At 45.2% G+C, this 18,490-nt stretch overlaps 5 protein-coding genes across 5 annotated transcripts; 4 read left to right on the plus strand and 1 right to left on the minus strand.

Annotated features, from left to right (window-relative positions):
* Positions 1–405: 405 nt before the first annotated feature.
* TRIVIDRAFT_112017 (uncharacterized protein) lies at positions 406–1,387 on the plus strand (the record flags this gene model as incomplete). The annotated part of the gene is made up of 3 exons (XM_014100401.1): positions 406–588; positions 658–1,216; positions 1,296–1,387. Coding segments are annotated over 3 exons (834 nt in total), but the record flags the coding sequence as incomplete, so codon positions are not given.
* Positions 1,388–5,381: 3,994 nt separating this feature from the next.
* On the plus strand, positions 5,382–6,053 carry TRIVIDRAFT_52905 (carbohydrate esterase family 3 protein; the record flags this gene model as incomplete). Its single annotated transcript, XM_014100402.1, has 1 exon — positions 5,382–6,053. The coding sequence occupies one exon, from the start codon at positions 5,382–5,384 to the stop codon at positions 6,051–6,053; it is 672 nt and encodes a 223-aa protein (XP_013955877.1).
* Positions 6,054–8,644: 2,591 nt separating this feature from the next.
* Positions 8,645–9,733, plus strand: TRIVIDRAFT_201780 (uncharacterized protein; the record flags this gene model as incomplete). The annotated part of the gene is made up of 4 exons (XM_014100403.1): positions 8,645–8,685; positions 8,746–8,795; positions 8,874–9,042; positions 9,112–9,733. The coding sequence occupies 4 exons, from the start codon at positions 8,645–8,647 to the stop codon at positions 9,731–9,733; spliced, it is 882 nt and encodes a 293-aa protein (XP_013955878.1).
* A 57-nt stretch (positions 9,734–9,790) lies between these two features.
* Positions 9,791–13,707, minus strand: TRIVIDRAFT_213087 (uncharacterized protein; the record flags this gene model as incomplete). The annotated part of the gene is made up of 3 exons (XM_014100404.1): positions 9,791–11,734; positions 11,890–12,288; positions 13,690–13,707. The coding sequence occupies 3 exons, from the start codon at positions 13,705–13,707 to the stop codon at positions 9,881–9,883; spliced, it is 2,271 nt and encodes a 756-aa protein (XP_013955879.1).
* Positions 13,708–15,320: 1,613 nt separating this feature from the next.
* Positions 15,321–17,680, plus strand: TRIVIDRAFT_52928 (putative serine/threonine-protein kinase; the record flags this gene model as incomplete). Its single annotated transcript, XM_014100405.1, has 4 exons — positions 15,321–15,652; positions 15,731–15,836; positions 15,893–16,685; positions 16,740–17,680. The coding sequence occupies 4 exons, from the start codon at positions 15,321–15,323 to the stop codon at positions 17,678–17,680; spliced, it is 2,172 nt and encodes a 723-aa protein (XP_013955880.1).
* Positions 17,681–18,490: the final 810 nt, after the last annotated feature.

Below are 18,490 nucleotides of genomic sequence, written 5' to 3' on the forward strand. Positions count from 1 at the left end.
GGGAACTCTATGGCGTTGAGGTGGTACCAGCGATATGTAATTGAGGTATGATTTTCCTTTTCTCCCAAACGCTTTATTGCCCCTTCTCGAAGTTTTCTGTAGTACTGCTGCTACCACTACTACACGCCAAGCTTCGCCTTACTTTTCGCCTATTACCTCTTCCGGTATAGACAATGGCGGCCCGCGCTTTAAAATTGCCTCCCTGGGCCAGGCACTAAAGATTCCGAAACGGATGTTGGGTGACCCCAGGAAGCAAACCCCTTTGATGAAGCTTTATGTAGATATACTCGCGGTTCGTCTGTTGCATTCGCAAAACCCCCTCCCTCTCTTTCGACTTCCTTGTGTACGTCTTCAAGACGAATTGTATGAAACGAAAAACGCACGGCCACAGGCGGTACCGCGACCATGGCGAAAGATCTAACAACGACCGTATATGAGCCTATCCAACCCGAGGGTCTGGCGCTCACTCTGATGGTGGTAACTATTGTGTTCACGGCTTTGTCAAGCTTTGTTGTACTCTTGCGATTCTATGTTCGCGTCTCACTCGGCCTTTTTTCCTTTGAGGATTGGCTGATGCTTGCGGGATGGGTATGTGGCTCAACAATCCGTATCACCAATAATTTTGTGTTGCTAACAGTGGTCGGTCTGACATTATAGATCATTAACCTCGGTCACAATGCTGCTGTTATCGTTCTTTCATATAGTGGCATCGGGTCGCACGACGATGTCATTACGGTCGGCATGATGTTCCATATGGGACTCTGGACGATTATTTGGCAGTTCCTTTACGTCTTGGATGGTGCACTCATCAAATCAAGCATCATCTGGACTCTCTTCCGGCTGGCGAAAGGACTGAATAAAATGTATACGCGCATCCTATGGGCATTATTCATCCTGGGATGGGTTGTTTGGCAAATTTCCTGGCCTGTTGCTATCTTCCAATGCAAGCCTGTGTCAGCGGCGTGGGGCGAGCCAGGAGACTGTACATCGGGTCAGACAGTCATTCTCAATGTGTCCTACTTCGTCTCGGCGGCCAATATCTTTACCGATTTCAGCACCTCACTGGTGCCTATTTTCCTGCTCCGCCATGTGCAGATACCCAAGAAACTGAAGATCATAACGATGGGCATTCTGTCCTTAGGTGTACTGGCGTCGGTGGCTACAATCATTCGCATCAGCTACACATGGGCTTATACTGCGACCAGTGAACGATACTGTATGTTCTACCCTGAATCATCTCATGGGGTGGAAGTTATAATGCGGCAAAAAATGAAAGCTGACTGGCTATGATACAGATACGATCGCCAAGATTGTCATGTTGACTGTGCTTGAGTGCGATTTGGGTATTATCGCTGGATCCATGCCCATGTTGCGCCATCTCTTGCGTGTGGTTGCGCCCTCCCTTGGTAATACCGATAGGACACCAGATCGGTCCCGTGATGTTAATCTCATGACCATTGGTGGCGGCTCCAGCGGGCGGAGGACACATATTAAATTGTCCAATGCCGCTGGCGGCACGAAAAATGACGAGCGCGACCATTTCCAGGATAAGGAAAGTACCGATGACGAAACTGGGTCGCGACGCCATATCATTCATGTCACTCGCCAGGTTGAACAAGACAGTGTATCAGACAGAGGCGGCCTTGATAATAACTATCAAGTTGTTGTCTCGGGCAATGGGACACAGTGGCGTTAAAACAGGATAACTCGTCGGGAGCGCTCGGACCGTGAAATCGGTCCACAATGTGACGGATGATTTGGTATAGAAGGTTACATTTGTTTGATGATATGTATATTTAATATAAGTCAACTTAATTATCGCTACTGCTGGTCAGTAGCTAGGAATACATAGAAGGGCTTTATAACTCTCGCCTGGGCCATTGTGTCCATTTGTGCTGCCCCTGACTATCACCAGTATGACAGGTAGTTAAGCTATCGCTGAGGCTAGTCTTTCTCTATTGTATAATAAATTATAATGCCTAAATAAACATTTCAAGGTAACACTAAACTGGAAAATAAACACGCATAATATATCCCCTGTGTTAAGTCTATAGCGAAATCACGTTTTTGGTGTTGCGCAAGTGGAACAGTTTTCAACCTTAGATCATTGTCACAACAAGCTTCAAACTTCTAGGGACCATGATTTTTTTGACAGTTTGAGACCGCCATCTGAAGAGAACACAGCTAGAGATTGACCCGATTGCAAACGTTAACACCATGACTTTCATATACCCCTCCATCATGGTCTATGTTGGTTGTGTTGTATTTTATTTCATTGTCCTTTATTTGCGGCTTTCCTTTTCCCCTTCTTTTTTTCTTCCTTTCAAGCAAGTATAAAGTCTGTACGAATCCTCTTTGCTTGTCTGAGTAGGGCCAAATCTCCGTGAGACTGCCTAGTAGTACTGGAATAACTTTCATCCACGGCTTGCCACTATCGCGTGTTAAACGATCTAGAGATCTTTGGTAAGGATTTTTTATTGTATTTTTTCTTTCATTCCGTCTTACTGATGGGATTTACATGAACATTTTAGCTTCAGATGCATAATTAAATGTGGCAATGTTATTCGTGTCAGAGTCGGCATGCCGAATATGTATCGATAGTAGGAGCCAAAACTTCCTTAGAGCACCAGTGATAGATTTCATGTTTGCATCGGCTGAGAGTAATTTTAGGTTAACTCAATTTGAATGATGATCACACAAGTAGCTCAGGAATAGAGTCGCGGTTGCTCTCCACAGAAAAGGTGAGATTATGACACTAACCAGGTGGGCGGGTTAGCTGCCTCTCTAGAGATGCAATGAATAGGTTGAGAGCAAGCACGCCAAAATATCTCCACTGTTCATAACTTTTTCTTTTTCTTCACTAAATTCGCTGCCTATCATAGAAATAAAGTCTTCAGTTTAGCGGGAAAAAACACTCATAGATATTGCCAATTAGTTATTAGCAAATGAGTTGGTGGTATGCATCATACACATATCTTCATTATTGTACAAGTAATGTGATATATCAGTTCAAGACGCATCTCGTTAATTTGTTTGCACTCAACTCACTCTGCCAGTTTCCCTGCAAGAGAATAATGTGGTGACAAGATATATCTCCTTATACCCCGTTTTATGCACCGAACTACCATGTACTATCTACTTCTAATCTTGGTGAGTTAAATCTGCTGCTTTTTCTGCAACTGTATAAACAGTCGTCATAATGTTGCCTAATAGTATTAGCGGGAGCACTCTTGCATCAACAATCCTCAAGTTCCTAGTGCCGTAAACAAGGAGGCGAGTGTGAACCACACCACCCTAGCTGGAAGACGCTAGCCATTTGGTTGAGCGAGAACACTTGATGACAACCCACTGGAAATACTTGATCTCCCTAGATTTCTCAAGCATCACGAAAAAAGCGGTGCTGAATATGGCCGAAATTGACGGCCCTCTACGCCCCCCGTTATATCCCTACTTTTTTTTTTCTTCTGGGGGGCAATATCTGGCGATGGCTTAAACCTCTCCAGTACTCATTAGCGGGCTACAGAGTCAGTTGACCCTCCGCCTTATACGTACACAGGCACTCACAGTACAAAAAGTATCTTGAGAATCACACAGGCTACTAATTAAATCATTAACCACTGCTATTTCGACTGAAAAAGTTCACAAGTGTGTGAGCTAGAAAAAAAAACTTCGTAGAAAAGCATCGCAGTCTTGCGCACACAGCTCCACCATATTGGTAAGCATCCAGTTCACAGGGAATGGCAGATTAATGGGGCCGCGCAAAAACGTCCTGGGTGCTCCAGTGTGTGGTTGCAGTCAATGACTTTGTTTTCCCCTCCTAGTGTACATGCCGCCGATAAAAATGATAAAGTTATCGCATCACACACCAGACAATTGCGTTCTCTAGCCACTGCCACATCTCCCATGATATGAACAGACTTGACCTCACACATGTGAGCGGTGATATCTCAGGACTTGATACCAGCTCAAACACTTAAATTGTGCGAGTGACGTTTCCTGTCAGTTATACTTAATTTTCTCTGAGTTGATAGCTGCACCTCTTCCGAGATTCTCACGACAAAAGTTGTCGATACATATGTACCTTTGGGGCTGTAATGCCTGGAAACAGGACGACTATTAGAGGGACCTAATCCTGTTATAGCAGATACTCTTCTATCACCAACCCTTAATTTTTGCCCATATGCAAGTTTGGTATCTCACAAATCTGTTACAACCACTTGCTTGGCTATTTATTATGTGTGTGTATGCCACTCTGAGTGACTGTCGCTTCTATTAGGGCTAGTTTCACTCCCATGAAAGGGATACAGCCAAAGATATATCAGAGCTCATGTAGTTGAACTCCCGAATCATACTTACGGGGCTATGACTCATATTGAGTAATATTATGGTGGCATAGAAATATCTATAAAATGCAAAAGGTCAATCGCAGATCTAACCTAAAACATAATATGACAAAAAGTAACTATTGGGAAAAAAACAAGATCAATCCGAAGTTTACAAATTAAGCTATATTAATGCTTAATGACGAAGATATACCTCTCTCCTTTGTAGATGAATAACATAGGGAGCGTATATTGTAGCTCGTGTTCGTCGGCTCTTAATGAGGCTATCTTGATGGTAAGAAATATGGGGGGCTTCTCTACTAAATATGCCATCCATTAGAAAAATAAAATTGCAGGGTAGGATAATATGGCTAATATTGTTTATTAACACGTATCATGCATTGTATGCAACTGTGGCCTTTAGGACGCACTGCTGGCCCTATGGTTCTAAAAAAAAAATCGTCTCCCTGGTGGTTTTAGTTAGCGATGTTCTAATGGATGTTGGATGGCCTGTTGACAGCCTATACCTAGCCGCCTCATTGAACAACAAGAGTCTGGAAATGTTGATGACGAAGTTAAGATCCACGGTGTATGTATCTTATTGGGTCTGGGATAAATTGCCAGACAGTGCGTGCTCCAGGATGTTTGCTGGTTTGCGTTGTTATTAATAGGGCGTAATAGCGGGGTTGGTTCTGACTCAAGTCGGTGTCGGGGTGACCTCTCTTTCAACAAATACCAATCCGGTAGCCTATACTTGCTCTGGGAAAGAAAATCTGCGATTTTTTATCTCGGTGAGACTGACCAAAGAAACGAGAGCTTTTGTGACCATTATGTTGCATAGCATGCACTGCTAATTTTCTCGGTCTCATCTTTCTCCAGCGGTTCAAGCATGATGCCTTATAAGCAAATTCGGCCCTGTACACAAGTCAGGCCATCCACCACACACAGTTGGATGGCATCAATTGCGAAATGTCGGGCATTTCCAATTCGTGATTATTGCTCTGGTGGATTGACTCAATGCATGTCTTGTCGACATTCACTGTTCCAACAGATATGACAATGCTGATTTTCTGCCTCCTCATAGTACACAGCAATAATACGCCATATCGCACAATCCGTGTAATGCCACTTGGAGGCTCAATCACATATGGAGTCGGATCGTCTGATAAAAACGGCTACAGACAATATTTACAGGATATGCTTACCGCTAACGGGCATCATGTGACAATGGTTGGATCGCGAAGCTCTGGTTCCATGCGCAACAATAATCACGAAGGTTGGCGGGGCTTTAGAATTGATCAGATAGAGAGCAAAGCTAGGAACTCTGTTCCAAAGCTTATGCCAGACCTTGTTATGATCAATGCAGGCTCCAACGACTGCATCCAAAACTTCGACATTGAGCATATTGGTAAAAGAATGGACAATATGTTGGAATTTGTTTGGAGTGCATCTCCAGACTCAACTATTATTCTCTCTACTCTGATACTGAACCTAGACACTGAGGTTGAGTCGCGCATAAAATGGGTCAACAATCAATTCCAAGACATAATACTTCAAAAGCAAAGTGAAGGCAAGAGAATTGCCTTTGTCGATATGCATAGTCAAGGTGGACCGAAAAATAACGATATATTAAGCGATGGGACCCATCCAAATGATCAGGGATATTATAAAATGGCCAGAATTTGGTATGGGGGGGTTCTGGATGTTATGTCGAAAGGATTTCTTCCATGATCTTGTTAACTTCAATCTAGAGGAATGCTGGGTGTTGAACAATGAAGGTACCGTCATCCCCAATTAGCAGATCGTATAAATAAACTAAAAGAGTAAAAATATTATAGAGGCTTCACTTCTTGAGGAATGCCTCATAAGCCTCCATTGAGGTCTATAACCCTATCATTACCCAAGGCCGTATAATTTTACTTTGTTTGCCATTTTGCATCACTGCGTGTATTAAATGGCTTTTCTTTTGATTCATCTACCATAAACTTAAGGAGGCGTGCATCATCCATTATTATTATACAACAGTTTAGCTCGTGCACCTAAATGCTGATGAACTAGGGCGCTTTGCCTTGTCGCATTGAGAACTGATACCTTTTGGGAGGATGCAAACCCTTCTCTCCTAATTACATGCTTACCGACCACCAAAACGAGAACTAACGAATCTTCCTTGTAGGTATCGATAGCCCGCGTGAGTTTTTCACTAGCATGCCTCATATATGTTTTTGCAACTAATAGTAGCCTGTCGATCATCTACACTAGGTACACAAGATTATTGGCGATGCCACTTTATGGAATTGCAGAGGCACATTCTTAAATAGAAGAAGTGCTTTGAAACCGGATTTGTACGACCCAGCATATGAGTGTCCTGGTAGAGTCCTTGCTTACACTGGCGTGATGTCGATGGGAATGGCCGTCCCGATATGCGTTTTGAGGACTCCCTAAACAACGGAGCGCAGAAATAGTTCAGCCGTTTTCCGAGAGAACTCAGTTTCGATAGTAATGACAGTCCACTTACTTCAATGCTTCTGCCAGCGCCTTAGACAGATGAAGCTATTTGGGAGAGATAAAGGTTAATAGGAATGGCTAAATGCGCATGCAGCTCAATCTAGACATCCGCAAAGTAGGCCTTAAAGTGCAAACAGATGTAGCTATTATAGAAATAATTGCTAAGTATTCTGCTCCAGATACTAATGAACATCAGCCTATAAACTCCAATTATTGCGTCATTATAAGCAAGGCCTTAATGTTTCCGAAGGTTGGCGATTTCAAGAAAAAACGCCTTTCGGATCGATATATGTAAAAAATTACATTCTTCAATGCTTGTGACCCAGCTAACTGTTATGAGAAGGGCCCATCACAATATTAAATCTTGGGTCGTATATTGACTTCGAAGCCATTTCCAATAAAAAGGGAGAAACCTTGCCTCTTTTTGGAAATGCTCTACGAGCCTCAGCCATCTCGGTGAATGCCACCCCATGAATATGAAATGCTTCCACTTGTCCCTCCCAGTACTATGAGAGGATTAATTGTAATCAGCGAACTGACTTTCCACGTGTACTACCAGCCCAAAATAGATGTTGATTTAATTGGGAAATGACGAGAACACTCACTGCTTCAGTAGCCATGCAAAGTACCAGAGCCATATCGGCATCAGTTGGGTCGCTTCCCATACGAACGGTGAGTTTAATTTTCTGTAGGCATTGAAGAAGATAATGTATCATACGCTCGTGGTATTTTTCAGCCTCTGCTGCACTATTTGAAATGAGACTGTATCTTCGTGCTGACACGTACATCATAGCAGTAAATAAACTCTTGTCTGTCACGGCAATAGGAATAAAAACCGATCTCATGCCTTTTTGGAAGGCCTGTTGGGATTCTTCGGTAATGCATTCAGTCCAAGCGTTCGGTATTACCCATTCTAAGACTATAGGGCAAGTTAGGACATCAAAACAAAATCCAATAGTCACGGTACGTACAGAAATTAAACAGGAAGAGTTCATCCCTGGAGAGAGGCCAGGGAAAGCCGATAGTGCAAGCTTCTTTACCACCATCGCTGATACTTGCTCGTAGATGTTGCTTAGTGCTGCCCGCGTGATACAGCGCCAGTCTCTCAGTAAGAGCTCGTCGCCGGCGAGCGTGAGACTCTTTTGAAACATGCGATCTTATCTGGCTTAGCGCATGGACATTATTCATTTCTTGTGGCAGAGTGGCAGTAATAAAGTGCAGTGTGGGCTGTTGCCCATCGACAGGACGATGGAGCTTGGAGTTGTGTCTTTCCTGTTCTGGCAGTTGCTCAGACACTCTTCCAGTAGGTATCTTGGTCCTCATTCTTGATGACGTCTTTGCGTTCCGATCCATAATCATGCAGTATAAAATATTCACGGCATCAGTGAGTTCGCCATGAATGTGGATTATGAAGCATGGAGTTTTGTATTAGGAGAGATTCAGCAAGAGATACTTTTTCAGGCTTATGGAGCACGTGCATCGGAATATTCAAGCCACCCATACCACGTCCCCTTTTTAGCCCCAGGCATAAGCAGCTCCAAATACCTAATCTGGAATGGTCGCATGGTCAAAACAGGTTGCGACAGTGTTTGATCTTGAACCATGCCAGAAGATGTGTAAAAGTAAGCAGCTCCACCATCCAAACTGAGCGATTGGACCAGGGTGATTGAATGTTGAGAGTCTCATCCTCGAAATGCGTTTTATATAAATCTAGCCTATCTGCCCTAGACATATGGGAGTAGTTTTGTATATAACTTTCTACACATATAAACTTAATCATCGCTAGCAATCTCGGAGAGGCGCATTTAATCGCTATCATGGCATCTCAGAGTCAACAAAAAACAGTATTGATTACAGGGTATGTTATTGAGTGACATAGAGCTTTTTGGAGGCAGTGTTAACTCGATGTGATTCTTAGATGTTCAAGCGGAATTGGTGAAGCATTGGCGAGGGAATTCCAAGCTAGAGGTAAATTCTCAAACCGTTAAACCCAGGACGATGTTCCAGAAGCAAGTAGCTTACGCACTCTTCTCTCTATGTCTATAGGCTACCATGTTATCGCTACCGCTCGAAAAATAGAAAAAATATCACACCTCCAGAAGGCAGGAATGACTACATTGTCTCTTGATGTAACCAAACCGGAGAGCGTCATGGCAGCCAAGGTAGAAGTGGAAAGAATCAGTGACGGCAAACTAGATGTTCTAGTCAATAATGCGTTAGTGACACTATATCTTATTCATATCATTGCTGACTGAGCTTAATCGCCACTAACAAATACGTCTAGGGGAATTCTTACCCGTGGTGCTTTAGCTGACGTCTCATCTGAACATATATACTCCATCTTCAACACGAATGTCTTCGGCCTCATGGCCGTTGTATCCACCCTCTTGCCGCTACTTATAGCAGCCAAAGGCACCATTGTCAATATTTCATCAGCATCATCTGTGACACCTTTCCCTTTCAAAGGTCCCTATGCAATGACCAAGGCAGCGCTGAACTCATATGCTCGTACCCTCGCGATAGAGCTTTCACCTTTCGACGTACGTGTGTTGACATGTCCTTCAGGTTATGTACAGAGCAAACTAGAAGCCAATGGGACGGATCAAGTACCTGAAAACAGTTTATACAAAGCCATGGCTGGAAGGATGGAATTAGGGGTTCCGGAAAAGCAGATGGATGGTGCCGAATATGCAAAGCTGGTAGTAGCCGAAGTGCAAAAAGGGCGAGGCTGGAGTCTTGGTCCTTGGAGATTTGGAGCAATGAGAGAATGGCTATGGGTGGGAACAGGAGCATCTAAGGGCTATTGGGCCAGCATGATGGGGGAAGCAGTTTTGCAGCAGGGGTTTAAAGACTTGATTAATTGGGATGAGATTACGAGGATCATTCGGAAGGATAAAGACTTGTAGTAAAAGCTTATGACCCTACCTACATAAATACACTAATAAAATTACACGAATAAAATTCTGTCTGGCTCCCTGTATTATTCACTTTATCTGACTGTCTATGATCTTTGTTTATTTGCCGTGAGCTAGAGCTCGTTATGCTACGCGGGCCTAAATAGGCATTTCGCCCCCATCATCTCCAGCCTCTCTCATCAAGCTATCAAAGAAAGCCATGTTTACGTTTGGGTAATCCCAATCATCAATTCCAGTCGAAAATAGCAGATCTTCCTCTTGTTGTAGGAAGCTATCAGGTATATTGTACTCTTGTGTAGTGTTGTTAGTCTCTCTGACAGCGGCACCCACGGCTGGGAGCTCTTTTGTTCGAATGTCTGTTTCTGTTAGTGGTTCTTTGCAGCTGCATCCAACATCCGCCGGTACGCTGCTACAAGTCTTTGAAGTTCCAACGGTATTCTCTGCACGATGTGCTTCGAGACCTTGTATGCAGCTTTCATTGGCTGTATTTGTTGTATGTGGGGGTTCCGTAATCATTGCTTTGGAGATGGTGCCTCCTCGAGCTATCTTGACAGTACCAAAATATGGTATGTATAAACTAATGGTACCTCTTCTCTCTTCATTGATGGGATCGTAGGTAGCCGCCGGAACCTGCGCACTTACGCCGTCCACACTTTTTGCATGGCTGCTAGCTGCTTCAGCCTCAATGAACAGGAGCCTTCGGAGTAGCTCTGCGCTCCGTGCTCCCAGTACGTCCCCATTTTGTTGGCTCACTTCCTCTATACTTTCTTGCACCTGTTCTATCATTGCAAGGTCACCGGGGCGTTGGTGCGTAAGCAAGTTCTCTGGTCTTGCAGTCTGTTGCTGTTGCGCATTGCGAAAAATTGAACCTTGACAGTGCCCGTCAATATGTGCTATCAACAGTGTCAGGGCCGCCATTAAGGAGAGAAAATCCATTGTCCGGCACCAGAAAGCAATACGATCAGAGCTACGGAACATAATGAAGCGTGAGAGCACCTCGCGGGAGGCATTGACGCAAGTGACCCTTGAGTATTGGTTTTCGTGTTCGTCCAGCGAGGAGCGTAGCATATAAGGAAGATGGAGTTGATTGAGAAGATGGTAGTGGAATAGTTGATGAAACAGTCGTCGCATATCCCAGAAAAGTGTCTCCGGGTGGTCCAATGTCGAAGCCAGGTTTGAGTGCAGCCACCACTTTTTGGGCAAGACCTCAGCCGCCTTCTTTAGTTCTCCATCTAATTCTTGCGTTAAAGCAAAGTCGTGGGGGCTTGGATCTGATTGGTTGCGCTGCAGAATACGCGATGCGATAACGCAGTGTATACGCTCAAGACGTCCCATAGGCGTGTCGTTTTCGAGCATCTCCTTGGAAGCCATACTCTGATCGACGGTGCTTTGAGGGAGACCCAGCATGAGACATAGATGTCGTTCCGCAAATACAATGCGAAACCATATAAACCTTGGGTGAATTTTTCTTTTTGAGCCTAGTAGCCTACACTGCGCTGAGCTCCTTGAGCGGTGACAGCCCATCAGTTGTGCAGTTGTCATGGCCCTCCGGATGGCAATCAAGCCTTGGCGTAGGTTCCCGCTGTTCGTATACCACAAACTCTCCATCATCACGCACTCTAGCCCTTCGATACTGCCGATGAGACTCTCGTTCGTAGTTACGAGGCTGACAGCAGTGTTGAACAGACGGTTCATCATCCGGCGTGGAGATTCTGATAGTCCTTTTAAGTTTCCATGAAGATCTGGATGGAGGTGTTGTAAGAAAGTAGCAATCCTGAGCATATATAGCCCTATCAGAACAGGGTGAGCATTTGATCCAGGTTGCTCAAAAAGGCCCTCCAATGACCGAGGGTCGTTCTGGTCGAGGTCATTGTACGGGACGGTAAGCATTTGGTAAAAGAGCGCAGACAAATCACCCCGTACCTGGGCGATTATCTCGATATCCTTTAGCGTAGGCAAGGATTCGCGCAAAATTCGCGACAGTGCTTGGTGCTTTTCCATTTCGATAGAATGGCTCATATTAGTCATTAGATGAAGAGCTTTACTTCTGCCATTATAGTCTAGGATTTCGTATTGACAATTCTCGTCATGCTGACAAAATACGTCAGTAGAGATCTTAGGGCACCTTCTGGATGTTGAGCACATACTTCCAAAGGTTCATATGAGCTAGGCGGCTCTGCAGGGATAGGGTTGGCAAAGACAGGACTAAGGATGCCGCGGCTAGATTCTGTATTCTCTTGTGTCGTTGTGCATCTGCAACAAGGGCCTGACTGGTGCGTGACCTTCTCGAGCAACTGCTCGACTAGTGCTTCGACTCTCACAACTCGGTCTCCCATCTGAAGGCTCCTATCTAAAGGCGTTGAGATCTGTTCTGGAAATTGCTGATCAACACATTTAGCACCACGTCGGTTGCAGCTGATGCAGATGGTATCGGCGGGCGAGCCAAAGACGCATTTCATCTTCCGTCGTCGGCATTCCCAACAGCTCCTCGTCCCTTTTCGCACTCTTCTCCTCCTTGTCTGAGAGCCGCCATCGATTCCGTGCTCCTGACCAGGTGTCTCAAGCGACGGCCCAGAATTCTGAGATGATGCTGCATCCATACACACAATATTACCCTGTAGTTGTACCTAAAGGGTGGCTCTGAGTATAAATCAGGTTGCGTTTCGATACGGAAATGAATCACCTCCGTCTGGCAAACCCAAGCGTAAGGACTTTCCGATGCAAACGTCGCAAAGGCGGCAAGGCAGTGGGGTGGGACGTAGCAGGATTACGTATATGTGCAAGGCCAGACATTTCGCCCGAAGGCTCGGTGGACGGATCGAGGCGATTAAAGCGCAATGGCCAATGACGTGGTAATATGGTCCCACTTATTCCAATCACTGTGCGAGTGGGAATGTACGTTCTGTAGCCTTCGTCCGTGGTCTCGGGAATCATTACATTCCTGTACTACCGAGACACAATTAGTACAAAAGGTCATTCGTTTTCTCACTCAGTTCCAAACTCCACGAACTGCTTTGATCAGAGTCTGCATCCACAATCCAGCATCTAAAATTCATATGGGCCTATACCTATAACTCGCATCATGACAGCCCGCCATTTTAAGGTTACGCCTCGCAACATGCCAGGAAGGCCTGAGCCTTTCACCTTACACGTCCCTGAAAAGAAATTGTCCGAATTTCATGAACTCCTGAAACTATCAAAAATTGGGCCGGCGACATGGTGGAACCAGCACAATGATCACCGATTTGGAGTGTCTCGCGAGTGGCTGAGTGAGGCGAAGGAAACCTGGCTTACTACCTTTGACTGGCGCCAGCATGAGGCACGGATCAACGAGTTCCCGAATTTCAAGATCACTATTAATGATTCAGAATCTGGGGACATTGATATACATTTTTTAGCGTTGTTTTCTTCGAAGAAGGACGCTATTCCATTCATCTTCCTACATGGATTCCCAGGTTCGTTCTTCGAGCTTCTTCCCATGATGGAGCTCCTTTCCGACAAGTACACACCCGCAACTCTACCGTACCATGTCATTGTACCTTCGCTTCCCAGTTATGGACTCTCTGGCAGTCCTAGTGAGAATGTCGAGATGACACTAGACTTGGCTGCACGAATCATGCACCAGTTGATGATTGATCTTGGGTTCAGCGAGGGATATGTCGCTCAGGGAGGTGATCTAGGCAGTGTTCTAGCAAGGATCATGTCAGTTAAGTACAAGGAATGCAAAGCTTTTCACGGTAGGCTTTTCCTAAGGACACCAACAAGAGAGAGGAGAACATCTAACCGAGTATTGAACCGAGTATAGTGAATATGCTGTCGCTAAATCCTGGGGAAACGGCGCCTTCTTCCGACGGTGTCTCCGCCAATGAGGTACAGGAAATGAAGCGCACTGAGACCTGGGCCCAAACTGGTTTGGCTTTTGCGCTTGAGCATGGCACTCGCCCTGCCACAATTGGACTGGCCATTGCCTCCAATCCTCTCGCTTTGTTAGCATGGTAATTGACCCCATCCGCCGAATTTTTATTGTCCGTTCACTGGTAACAGTAGACTAGGATCGGGGAGAAGTTCATTGAGTGGGTTGACCAACGAGCGCCGTTGCCTCTTGATACCATCCTAGCGATGGTCAGCTTCTACTGGTTCACAGATACATTTCCTCGCAGCCTATACCACGCACAGATTCTACAAACACTTCTTAAAGCAAAACCTCTCCCAATATCGAAGGAAAAGCCGCTTGGGTACTCGTTGTTTTCTCGCGATCTTACTCTACTTCCCAAAGCATGGGCTCATCAATTTTACCCGAACTTAGTGTTCTTCAAAGCACATGAGCTAGTGAGTGCTTCACAACTCGTTTTGTTTAGATGGTGGTCACTTATTAAAATGCATAGGGAGGGCATTTTGCGAGACTGGAGCAGCCAAAACTGTTCTTACAAGATATCGAGGAGTTTTCTCAACGGGTCCGTGGATCATTTACGAACTGATAATATATGTTGTGGAGCATGGGAAACTGTGCACCTAATAATTATCATGGCACGTATTCCCAAAGCACAACCATACAGGTCTCCGGCTCCGGAGAGCAAGCTTTCGGGTTTATGTTAGCGAATAGGTCAGGCTCGTTTTTCAGACAATTTTATTACATAGCTCATGTAGTATATCAAGTAGATTTAATCTGATTCCTATGTTAGCAACTGTAGGGAAGCAGACTTAAACATTTAGTTACAACCTTAAGAGTGGTCTAAACTAACAATCGCTTGTTGTCGCTGTTATATAAGGGCGATCGTACGTACCGCTTGCTTTTATATTGATCTACTGTGATTGACCCTTAGACTGTTTCTTTAATTGATAGGCGTTCACCTGTTACTCCCAGTAGGAAATGTCGAGCCGCAATACCCATAGCCCTATTTTTATCTGGGTGCCCACCCAGTAGGATGATTAGCGTAACTATCAGAGTTAGGTCATAACAAAAGAGAATTTCTTATAGTCTAGTGCTTATTTTTTACGCAGGCTCAAGTCCCCCTTGTGTGTCGTGTCAGACTTAAGCGTTTTTTAAAGTTCTAATTAAGGTAAAGGCAATACTACTAGTGAGTTGCGAACGTTTGGACAATTCTGAATAGTTGCGCCACATGAACTAGTTGCCAGGGCTGTGAGAAAAATCGAGCCTCATTAGACCTAGCGATGAGCTGTGCAGGAAAGTTTTGATTTGATTTACAAGTATTGGGCAGCAAATGCAACTCAGCCGCACGAGCGTGGGCCAACATTCGGGTTTCAACGATATTACTAGGCATGCCACGTCTGCCTCCTTATCGTCATGGGTCGAATATGTACTATGCTACCGGTTTCCGTGGCTTTATAATACAGTATTAATCTCTCCATATTTCATCTTCAGTCCCCAAACAATCAGATAGATTCTTTCCTTCTTGGGGAGTACTCGAATCCCATGTGCTGAGGAGACAACATGGCTACCCATCACACATACAGCGAATGGGAACAAGCGCAACTAACACCTCAAACGAACTGGGCGGCGGATGAGGCTACTCAGGCCGCTTCAACTTCAACGCCAACTGGAGGCCTAAAACACGACATGACGTATATTGGCGCCTCTGAATGGGGTCGCCAGCCACTATTACCTCTGCCGCCGGCTGTAAAAGTGCCCCAACGCAGACGGCTTTTCTGGTGGGCGTTACGCTACGCTATAGTGTTCATAATAATCTTCATTGCGTTGCTCATACCCATCATTGTATTCTCTAAAGATGCCGATGTTGATGATGACACAACAATTGATGATGTCTATGCAAACCAATATCGTAACCTCGTCTTCTACATATGCTTGTGGCTGGAGATCACCTGGATTTTTGCCGTATTCTTCGATATTATCGGTTTAACTCTGCCTTATCTCTTCCGCTTTATCGCTAGGTATGTACAACACGCGCATTTGCTATCCTTATACCCTTACCCGTATCCTGAAGCTCACACAGCTGGCCTTTTTTGCAGATATGTCAATTCTGCCCATCAGCGGTACTGGCGCGTCTTCAAGTTCATGCGTCGCCCTATCTGCTTCCTTGGCACAACAATTATTGCCTATGTCTTCTTTGAGGCGGTATGACAGCATCCTTGGACCCAATCTCTTTGATATTATCTCACACCTTTGCTTAGGCTATTGTTGGCAATCCGTTGCTGTTTGTTAATGTGGATAAGGATCCAAATTCTGATGTCATGGCTTGGGATGATATCATCGACGATATTCTCGCCCAGGTCACACTTTGGATGGCCTTCTACTTCATTGAAAAACTTGCTATTACTTATATTGCCGTTCACTACCATTATCGACGTACCAGCACAACCCTGGACCGCACAAAAGAGGTACAAAGGGCGCTCATAAGTCTTTACGAGGCTTCCATCTATCTTCATCCGGTCAATGGCGGCACCTTTGCGGAAGAAGATGTCATCATACGTAACGCCAAAGGTGATATGAACGCTTCAACCCGTGTGCGTGTCTCAAGCTATCTCTCTCGTCTCGGTCTAGATGGTTACAAATTTGTATCACTTTTTGGGAACTTCATCTCAGATGACCCAAAAGCTCACTGGTTGCGGCCGGGGTCATCTTACGCGACCATAGAACGGGCTTTAGCGAACCCCACGTCTGCTGCGGCGCTGGCGCGGCGCATTTGGCTGTCGCTCGTATCCAGAGGGAAGTACGGACTGACGGCAAACGATATCGTTGAGGTCTTGGGGCCAGACCGCGCGGCAGAGGCAAAGGCCATATTCAAGACACTAGATGTGGAAGATAGTGGTGAAATTTCGCTAGAAAACCTGGTGGGAATGGTGACAGAGGCCGGTCAAAAGAAGCACAACGTCTTCAGAACTATTGCCGATATGGATCACTGTATCAACACTTTGGACTGGCTCATGTTACTTCTCATTGCGGCTGTCATGATCTTTTTCATTAGTAGGTTTTCTCCCCATTTACATGGTAATTCTGAATCTGGCTTACCATTTGCAGTGCTGCTCTACGTCCCTACTATCAAGGAAATCCAAACTACGCTCTCCTCTCTCGCTATTGGCCTCTCGTTTGCCATCGGCCGCACCTTGAATCACCTGCTGACGGGTATCATATTTGTCTTTTTCGATCATCCTTTCGACTCTGGCGATGTTGTCAGAATCTGCGACCCCAAAATGACTGCTGGCATAGTATGCACGGTTAAGCGACAGTCCCTGCTCTACACAGTTTTCCGACGATTAGACAACAACTCGGACCTTCAAGTCCCTAATGACGAGCTTTTTCGAAAATCGATCGAGAACTACACGAGATCGGAAATTAATAAACAACGCATCACCCTATTTATTGACTTCCGCACTACCTTTAAAGACATTGATAAGTTGCAATCGATGCTTAACGCTTTTGTTATCAACAACTCCGGCGACTATGTCCCTGGCACCCTGGGTATCAGCGTCGCGTCGCTACACGAGTTGAACAAGATGGAATTGCGAATAGTATTTACGCATCGCAATAATTGGTCAGACGAAAAGCTGCGAGCGATGCGCAGCAATAAGTTCTACTGCAATCTAGTATCAACATGTCGACAGATCCCGCTTTTCAAGCCTGGAGGAATGCTGCCTGCGGCAGGTGAAAACGGAAATCCCTTGTATACAACCCAGCTCAACACTTCTGAGGTAAATGAAAATATCCAGAAGGAAAAGCTTAGGCGGCAGGGACTACGATGGGACAATGAAAAGAAGGAGGAGATTGGAGCACAGAGTGAAAATGCGAGTGAAGACGAGGCCGCCAAGAAAGAAGCGGCGGCAAAGAAAGCAGAACAAGAGGCATTTCAAAAGGTCTCCAAGTCTGCACCCAAGAAAGAAGTTGCCGTTAGCACAGGAGTTGATGTGGCGAGAGGCATAACTGGACTTCGATTGGCTGCGACGCAGTTTGAAGAGGTTTGAAGAAATCCAATATGTTTTCCACGGGCGTAGGGTATACTGTGATGTACCCTGTGAAGGAATTGCACTTTCCATCTTCATCAGTGCATTCGCCCTTTCATAGGCGTTTTAATAAATCTTAGCTACGATGTAATAAATATCAGATATAGAAGAGGATACCACTGCCAAGCGAGCTTATTTTTGAAGTATGATGTTGCTTCACCATTCTATAGCACCAGCCGCTGAAGTTGTGAAAATCCTAGCCGCCAAACCCCGGTGATCCCCCCCCCCCAGAGAATCCAACTTGGGCTATATTGAAAATAGGGACACCAACATGGGAAGTATCGGTACACGTATGTAGGCGCACAGGGGCCAGTCCGGCTACGGTGCGTGAGAAAATAAGAAGGCTACACCCGCCTTGTAATGAGAATAGGCAGACCAATTGAACATATATTTCAATAGGGGAATAAGACGGATATTGTGACTCTAAAAGAGAAAGCCGTATAAAGGCTCTTCCCTGTTTAGATGAGGTTGACGTAAAGACCATCACCTGCCCTACCACGTGGGCCAGGTTGGTGAGGGTTATCGTTGTGTTTAGAGCTGTTCTCCCGTTTGTCAACAATGAAGGGTACCTCAGCGCCTCGCCATTGATTTGACGGATGCTGGTTACTAGCTTTACTGATGCTTTGTTACGTTGAAAGTCTTATTCAGATCTTTAGGATGAATAGCTTAGGATGTTGCATTATTAATGTAAGCCAAGTGGACAACCTCAATGAGCTAGAGCACTAGTAGGACATGCTGTCCTACGTCTGCACACGCACCAGCCACGACATT

Source organism: Trichoderma virens, assembly GCF_000170995.1.
Source record: "Trichoderma virens Gv29-8 chromosome Unknown TRIVIscaffold_66, whole genome shotgun sequence".
NCBI classification, from domain to species: Eukaryota; Fungi; Ascomycota; class Sordariomycetes; order Hypocreales; family Hypocreaceae; genus Trichoderma; species Trichoderma virens.